This window comes from Rhipicephalus sanguineus, chromosome 3, assembly GCF_013339695.2.
Source record: "Rhipicephalus sanguineus isolate Rsan-2018 chromosome 3, BIME_Rsan_1.4, whole genome shotgun sequence".
Lineage (NCBI taxonomy): Eukaryota > Metazoa > Arthropoda > Arachnida > Ixodida > Ixodidae > Rhipicephalus > Rhipicephalus sanguineus.
In genome coordinates, this window is record NC_051178.1 from 20,661,799 (window position 1) to 20,670,952 (window position 9,154).

Genomic DNA, 9,154 nt, shown 5'->3' on the forward strand with positions numbered 1-9,154 from the left:
CTGCATTCATTGTATCGAACTGGTCGTCTAAAGACAATGTACGGAGCATTGCAACTATGGTAAGTCCAAAATGGTAGAGGACATCTTTTTGTTGATCTCGATTTTCCCGCTACGTTTTAAGGTGGCTCAGACATTCGGCTGCCACGTCCATAGATGTTGGTGTTTGTTCAGAAGGTCTGCAAATAAAAAGATGTGTCTTTTCATAATGTCCTGCACAGAAATGGGTCACAACTTACGTCTTTCGGTTTCTTGATGTTCGACGTGACTTCTGTGACCTTGATGCACTGTTGAAAAACTTAAATTAATCAATGCATTTCCCATTGTTTCAACACACCATGTGCAGCAACAACAATACTGTCCTTGCCTTTTGTTCGCCTCCTCCACTTCTGTTTCAACTGTATCAGTCTCTGGTGGCCTGCATGAGCAATTGCCGAAATTATCAACTGTGTAGCGCTTCACAAACTTATGTGAAAATACTGAGTGCTTTGATTGCATAAGTTAACCAATAGAAAATGTAAAACCATTACATTTCAGAACTATCAGTCGTTGCAGCTTGACGACCACTTCTCTCGGATGAGCTGCTGCCACACATCTCCAGGTCCACTGCATTGTCCTAAAAGATGTCGTTGCACAAACACTCGTCCTCGACTTCATCTTGGCTTGTGGCAAGTTCCTCAGAGTGACATTCTGACCCGTATCAGGCATAAATTCCTTTTCCATGTGAACTCCAACAATGTCCTAATTACTCTTGCCACATGTGTACAGTTGCAGCCCAATGAGTCAAAGCTCAAAGTGAGGTCAGCACCGCAAAGCAGCGCCAACATAGCAATATTTGCTGAAGCATACACTGTTTCTGCTACTGGTATTCTCAAAACCAATTTAACGTTTAGCAGCATAACCCTCCAGGCTTGGGGCCCCTTCAACCGTGGACAACGTGTTTCAGCTCATATTGAGCGCGACTGTAAGTCTTACAAAGCAGGAGAAAGCAACTAGTCTCTCAAATTACACGGGTACAGTATGACATCACATACTTAAAAAATTTTTCAACGACGGATACACTATACGCTGTAAGAACAGTTTGAAAACACAAAATGAGTGTACTCATCCACAAAATGCTGTGATTTCACAAGGCAGAAGTCAACATATTTGGTGTCGTAGCATTTGACACTACGAACTATAAACGACAATAAATTGGCACAACCATGTGCAAACTAAGAAATTGGTGTAAGGAAACTTACATGGGTTCCTCGTACACTTTCTCCATTATTGGGAGCATCGCCTCAAAATGCTTCCACTTAACGGTGGGAATGTCCTTGGCTCCGGCCCCACTTTTGCTTTTGTCCCTGATTTTGGTTTTCAGTTTTGTAAAGGTGTCTTTGAGGTTTTTAAACTTTGTCTGGCAAGTTGCAGCTGCAAATGAAGAAAAACATTTTCACAACACAGTACAATGTTGCACAGCTGTTAAACTCAATGTGAAGCGATACATCTCCCATTTTTGAAGCACAAGTCAAACCAATATATAGCTCTGTTTTTTTCGCACATAAACTGTAGTGATTCGACAACACACTCAACCAAAGTAAAAAAATAAACATTAAGCACGCCATATTCGCTCTGCAATTAGACGCAAAACGGAAAAAAACGACACTTAATACATCTGTTTGCATTCACGTGTGCGAGTGTTGCACCGACCGCTGAGCTGTCAGAAATTGCAGAAAGGGGTTCGGCAGATTTAGCGTTGTTCGGTGTCATATGGAGACTTAAGATAACACAAGGCTGGAGCGAGTCGTGCCGTCTCCTGTTGTGTGTGTGGGCCGACGCTGCGGGCAAACCGCCTGATACGGCGAGCGCGCCGAACTTTGCCGGTTTTTGAATACTGTTATATAGCGAAAGCGCAGTGGTTGTCCTAGGAAACGCGCAACTCCACAAGACTGTCGGACTTCATAGAGAGGTTTTGCGCATACATGTCATAAGCCGAAATATCTCGCACTGGCCGTTGAAACACACGCTACGACGAGCCAAAAGAAATAGGCTCTATTAGCTGAGCGTAGCTTACGTAACAGCCGCTCGCAGATGTAGCGTCCCGAGAGAGTGCATGGAACTGCATAGATTTCGTGTTCTTGACGAGCGCGTCTTGCCGAGACACGGTGAGCTTGGCTGCAAAACGACGGCGGAACCAAGTGTACGCAACTTCAAGCGCCGGTCAGTTGGCTTCAAGTGCGGAGCCCGAAATGTGTTCACGTTCCGCCGCTCGCACGATCGTTCTGCGCACGCACACTGCAGTTCTGCGTGTTTGTGTGTTGAGTCACGCGCACTAGAGCTCCTTCTACGCGTTTATGTGTAAATCGCTAGCATTAGACGGTCTCACCGGTGCGGAACGTAGATGCCCTGCTAAAATGCTATCAACGAGATGTTGCGCACTTACCAGTCACACCCAAATCCGTTGCAATCTTCATCCATAGCCCCTTTTTGTACTATGCTTCCTTGTAGCGAGGCAGCGACTTGTCGTAAAGCGTCGGGTACTGCTTAAGCGCATCTAATAAAAGCTCCGCACAGAACACAGCCGTTTGCTCAGACATGATGGACGCCATTTGCATTCTTTCAACCGGATGTGTCCGTCAAGGATATACATCAGCGCCACCGCCGCAGTGCGTTTTCATTGGCTGCGGCAAAGCGGCGAGCTTGGGCGGGCGGAAAAAAATCGGTCCAGGGGTGATCGGACTAGCCGCCTTGTTTTCAGCCCGCTTTCGCCGCCTGGAGAGGAGGTTTTCCCCGCTTGGCCGCTTGGCCGCTTTGCCGCTCCGCCTCCAGTGTGAACGAGCCTTAAGAGTGCGTGAAAGCGCCGCGGAGTGAAAAGTCTCGCTGCTTTAAAGTATTTTGATGTTTTAGGAGGCTTCTTAGCTGTGCGCCTCTCCCCCCCCTCACCCTGTTTGTTTGCCTACGCAGCACAGAGGAGGAAATAGGAGGAGGAAGTCACGTTGTCATCTATTGGCTGTTACATATCACGCCACAATTTCGCACGGTCCTGCGGCCAGTTACAACACACGCCGCGGCCGTTGGGATCTCCTGGGCTTGCTTGAACCCCACTGAGCGTCGGCGGTGTCGGCTAGTTTGCTCGGTTGTGTGAGCGGTTAGCAGAAGCGCGGTGCTTTTGTCTCGTGTGGTCGCGGCCCGACGAGCAAAAAACTTGATTTACTCGGTGGCTACTTCTGCGCTCTGCATCGCCCGCTTCGCTATGCTGTTTCCGCGAGAGAACCGTGTGGAGTGCACTGTGAGATGTGGTAATGCGCGTCCACTTTTTCATCGGCCATCTTGAATGGTCTGTTCCTGCTTTCGTATGCTTGTTCTGGCCGCACAAGGAGGTGCCTGCAGTCGTTATTTTATCGGGCAGTATGGAACCTGCTATGAATTCTGACCCGTTCTCAGTGGAATGAATCAAGGAAGACGAACGTGGATCTTGGGGTATGAGCAGCCTTCCGTAATTTGAATGTGTGTGCTGTGCCGTGGATTACCGAGCTCGGAGGCCAACCTATAAGTATTCCAACTTGAACTCACCCACACGGGCTCATTCAGACTTGCGTTTTGGTAAAGAACTAAAGGGGGGGGGGGGGTGATTGCACAATTCGATCGGCGTTTTCATCACGGTGCGCGTTTTCTTTTTCTCTTTGCTCCTACTTTTGCGGACGCTACGGCGGTAAAATGCTGAGGGCACAACCTATTTCACCGCTGCCATGTTAGACGCGTGAACTGTTGGGCTAGTTGGTGAAACACATTTTGGTTTGTAAGAGCAAAAACTAGATGATGCCACCACATCGACGAAACCGAAGTCAGACAGGAAAGACGCTCAGCGACTTTTCTGTCTGACCGGTTTCGTCGATGCATCGTCTTGTTTTCGATCTTACAAACTACGATGCTACAAAACAGACGATGCATCGTCTGTTTTCGCTCTTACGATCTTAAAAATTATCTGAGAGTGAGGGTCCTTTCGTTTTCACACATGAACTCTTTGTCGAGGCCGAAATACTTTCTCGGAGCTAAAATGAGGTTGACGCGACAAATAACAAAAACTCGCTAATTACCTTCTTAATTATTAACTTTGGGGCCATTATTTATATTACGAACTTGTAGTGCATGATTTATGGCATACCCATCTTTTAGAAACCACAAAGTCGCACGTAGTTCGAGAAGTTAGATAGAGCGAATTTATTAGAAGGCAGAGAGGTCGGCCTGAGCTTGAGCGCCTGCTACCAACGCCACCTAGACAAACTTCGTCAAGGCCTGGAAGCTGTTCGAGTGACGTGTCACTAGTGGGCTGACGCTCGACCTGCGTGAGCTACAGTATTCGTGCTTTAGCGGCCGTTTAGTTCATTTAATATACATCGAAATTGGTATGGCGGAACAGGAGTGTATGACAAACAGGACTCATAGGCTGGAACATGTAAATTATGACATGCATGTCATGTAGGGCTTGATTTACATGACACACTCTTGGAGCGCTCGCTGCTGTTTCATTAAATACATGTATACCAAAATTGGCATAGCGTTACATGGTTGTATGACGAACATAAATGACAGGTTGTAACCTAAAAATCATGACATTTCATGCCACGTGCGGCATTACTTGCATGCGACGCTCATGGTGGTCTCGAAACCGTTTGGCTAGCAAGATGTGTATCAAAACTGGTATGCCGTGACGTGACTGTATGAGGAGCATAAGTGACAGGTCTTGGCATGCAAATCATGACTTGTTTGTCAAGTAAGGCGTGAATTATATGACACTGTCAAAGTAAACTTCCGGCTGTTTCGCTAACCGGATTTACACCAAAAGCGGTAGGACGTGAAATAAGTGCGTGACGAATATAAATGAGCAGCCATGTATTGTATACACGAGAATGTAAGCTCTATAGCATGGTATTTAACGAAATGTACATGCATGAATGCACGACAAACATTCAATAGTGAACCCGTTGTTATGACATGAAGGCCTTCATTTGACTCACAGACAAATATGCGATATATGCAGATCCTTGCTGACTGCTACTCATTACATCAACTCCCACAGTGCGTGACATGTGGCGACTTTTACATTCGATTGGAACCCCCGTTATTTGCGTGCCAAATCTTCTAATAATGAAAAACAACGCATGCTTCAAAGTACATAAATAAGCATACACATCTCGTTCCGCTTTTGTGCCTTGTTTATTGCAAACTTCTCGTAGAATATCGTCCGGACTGAAGTGTTTTTCGCACACCTGCAAGTGACAAGAGAGTGACGACTTTACGATTCGCGTTTCTGCAGTTCACCCTAACATACTGCGAAACGCACGCACGTGACAAAAACGAAACGTAATACCATCATACTACATGAGACGGAATACACGAAAATCAAAAGAGAAGGTGTGTATTTACCTTTGAATGCTTTGTCGGGCTGAAATCGTCCTTTGGGTTAGCACGTATCCATGCCTTCCGCGTGTCTTCATCGGTTGGAAATCCAAATACGTGTACCTTGGGCCTCGAGTCGTAGTTGCCACAACAATGTAGAACACAACACTTCCCTGGCATCACAGCCTAGCCACTCAACGACCAACACGCGCACAAACACAAGCAGCACACATCACAGCTTCGAAGGAACCGACGGCACTCAAAGCAACGCAGCATTAGCGTTTCTCCCACTGCTTTCAACTTAACTCGGCATCGGATGGCAGCCAGCGCGTGAGAGATTCGATGCACGTCCAGCTTTTAACACTAGTAATGCTGAAGTGACCAAAACGCCGATGCGAACGCGCCGCCGAACGCGGGCGTAGGCGACGATCCGCCACCAAGCACAGCGCACAACGCAACCAGCGTCGCAGCCCTGTAGTGATGCATGGGTGCTAGTGTCCGCCGAGCAAGAGCGGCCCACTGAAAGAAGTCAGTCCACTACCTCTGACGACACGCGACAAATGGAGTTTAGCTTCCCGGCCTTGACGAAGTTTGTCTAGGTGGCGTTGCTGCTACTCTGCACAGGGGAAAAGGGGAAAGGGGAAAAAGAGTAATGAAGATGATGATGGGGAGAGGAAGAGGTAATTCGTATGTACATCAACCACTTAGCGCAGTGGTCTGCTTAAAGTATATTGTCAAGTCCTGTACTCTTGAGAAATTCTATAAATGCCGTTGTAGCAGTCGTTGATGCTGTCTGGTCGGACATAGCGGACAATAGAATTAGCAGGGATGCAACAGCTGCGCTAATTGCGCCATTTTGATGCAATTTTGTATTTCTGCGCCGAGCTGCGCCAAAACCGCAATATTTGTCGAAATTGCGCCACGATGCGCCAAAACGCCCTAGGTAACCGCAAATTTTTTCAGTTGCGCTAGTTTTAGCGGGGAACGAAGCCCACATTGGCGACCTACAGTTGGGAGGGGCACCCTCCTCCAATCCAATCGAATCCAGTGGCGCTTGACTTAACCATGACGTTAATCTGTTCTGGCGTGTTTCCTGGTGGGCCGGTGGGCCTAAATGAAGTTTTTACTGCTGGTTCAAACGCTGCTGTACAGGGTCATATAACATGAGCAAATGTGAGCGCCCATTTAATGTGGAAGCGCCGCGTAAAGATAATTATCTGACAAACGTGCCGCTTGACACGTGCTGCAAATCTTTGTGGGGATGTCGTTATTGATTGGTGGCGTCCAGTTCTACGCTACCTTTGCTTACCTAGCAGTGCTCACGTGCTCGAATGCGCGGGTTGTATATACAGTAAAGTCTTTTTAAATGTACTGACGAGTAAAATGATGGTTAGAGAAGTACTCCACACGAAAACCCTGACCACCTTAGCCGAACGAGTTCGTCAAGGTACTTGCTCCCGCAAACTCGCGGTGAGCCCGACACCACAATGCGCCGAAGAAGGCCTTCCGCTTTTTGGGAAATGTGGACACTGGTCGACTAATCATTTTGACTTTGACGCGAGTGCGGTCACTGCTTTCCTGGCGCGAATATTTGATGGCAGGTACCAACGAGCACGCCAGTGCGAGTTATCGCAGGCAACCTTATCGCGATCAGCATCTTTATATCTGGTCGGTAGCGCGTGCGGCATAGCGCTTTTGGTACTACTGTCAATACATTACACACATCTTATAGGCGACGTACCCAAACATGTCGTACGCTGCCGCCTCCCGTGCGGAGACAGATTGCGTGTCGCTTGCAGAAACGAAAGCAGCTCACCATTGCTGCGTTTACTCAACGAGATCTTTGCCGTATCCCTACATGCGGTCATGAGCGGACCGGGTAGAAATACTCCTCGGGAAAAGCTGACCGACCCGGCAGTGACGGCATCAGCTGTGTTGGTGACGCGCTGCACGAAACTAGCAAGGATCCGGCTCTACGCGGCGAGAGGCTGATGCTGATGCTGATGTTTTCTGTGCATAGCTCTCTCTCTCTCTATCTTTATATATATATATATATATAAAGTTGTTAAGGGGGGGCGGCGCACTTACGAAGATTTCACTTATTTCCTGGTTTGTCTTACACGTTGCATGGAATTCCACACACCGGACTTAAAGTTTTCTATTGAACTATATTTACATATGGTGGCTCTTTTAAAATGGGCTTTCTCCTCATAGATCTTCTTAACAGGGCGGAATACAAAATTCAGTGCATCGGTGCTGAATGAAGTGGATTGCAACAATGACGTGATCAGCCGCTGGTGCAGGCCAGGTGTAAAGGATACGGATGCTTTTTGCATCATTTGCAGTGCGACTATTTCCTACCTCCAGCATGATATAGCTGTTGTTAAGCGCCATCTGGAAGAAGCATCTGGAGGCAGCGGCAAAGCTGAGGGACTCAAGTGGTGTGCTAAAAGTGCCCAAGACTGTGCAAGCCACACTAGATTTTTCACAGGGGATGCCTCGTGTTACGTTGCAGGATCAAGTGTGTGAGGCTGAGGCCATATTTGCAATGTCTCTTGTTTCAAAGGGCATTCCCTATACCTGGGGCGACACTGCTACAAACATGTATGAGAAAATGTTTCCACATAGTAATGTAGCCAAGAATTTCAGCTGTGGAAAGGCCAAGCTTTCTTACGTCATATAGGATGGTCTGGGACCTTACTTGAAGTCGAAGCTTCTTGACGAGTTGTCTCGGCCAAATGTTTTTTTTCTCCCTTATGATCGACCAAACTCCAAAACACGAGGAGCACGTCCAGCAGTTGGATTTGCTGGTAAGATATTTCTCCGAGAGCCGGCAGCAGATAGTCGTTGAGCACCTCATTTCTTTTAACCTTGGCAGGGCCACTGCAGATATAATCGTGGAGTGCATAGAGGATCCACTATCTGAGCTACCAAGACAAGGCTTTGCTTCTTCAGCGATGGCCCTAATCTCATGAAAAGAATTTGCGAAAAGGGACCGTGCGTATGGACAGCTCAGTATTAGGCAGGCCAACAAGTATTAGGCAGGCCGATGAATAACCTTAATGACAATCATGGCTCACAGATCCAGTAAAACCACCGTTTGGCAATGGAACTGTAGAGGCTTCACGCGCAAGCGTGCGGTCCTGCAGGAATTCCTGAGGAAAGGGGATCGACCGGAGGTAATAGCATTACAGGAATGCGGGAAAAAGGCGACATTGCCGGGCTATAAATCCTACGTAAGCGAAGGCGCAAGCACGCAGGTGGCCACCCTGGTCAGGCGAAATGTTACGGCGGTGCAGCATGACATCGGGAATGCACACGTCGATCACGTTCTCATAGAACTGATACCACGAAAAAAGAAAGACGGTAGCTTGTTCATATTAAATATATACAGCTCTCCCAGACAACGGCGATGCGACTTTGGGGATCTCTTCGCGACAACGCGACGGAAGACTAGGAACAACCCGTTGCTGATCGTCGGGGACTTTAACGCTCACCACACGAGATGGGGATATAAGCAGGCTTCAATTAAGGGTAGGAAATTGTGGGACGACATACAAACTCATAATCTGGATCTAATAACCGACCCGATGAAGCCCACGAGGAAGGGAAATAGTGTCGCGATTGACACATCTCCCGACCTCACTTTGACGGGTAGCGGCACTAGTGCCACATGGTGCAACACGAACGAGGACCTAGGCAGCGATCACAAGATCATAGAAGTGGTGGTAGAGGGAGGGAGGCCCGGCAACACCTCGGAAACGGAGGTTAGAGG

General features: G+C 47.8%; 1 protein-coding gene across 1 annotated transcript; it reads right to left on the bottom strand.

The window, feature by feature from the left end:
* Positions 1-539: 539 nt before the first annotated feature.
* LOC125757787 (uncharacterized) lies at positions 540-2,576 on the bottom strand. The gene is made up of 4 exons (XM_049413944.1): positions 2,473-2,576; positions 2,366-2,388; positions 1,239-1,410; positions 540-603 (listed from the first exon to the last, which is right to left on the bottom strand). The coding sequence occupies exons 1-4, from the start codon at positions 2,574-2,576 to the stop codon at positions 540-542; spliced, it is 363 nt and encodes a 120-aa protein (XP_049269901.1).
* Between the last annotated feature and the right edge of the window lie 6,578 nt (positions 2,577-9,154).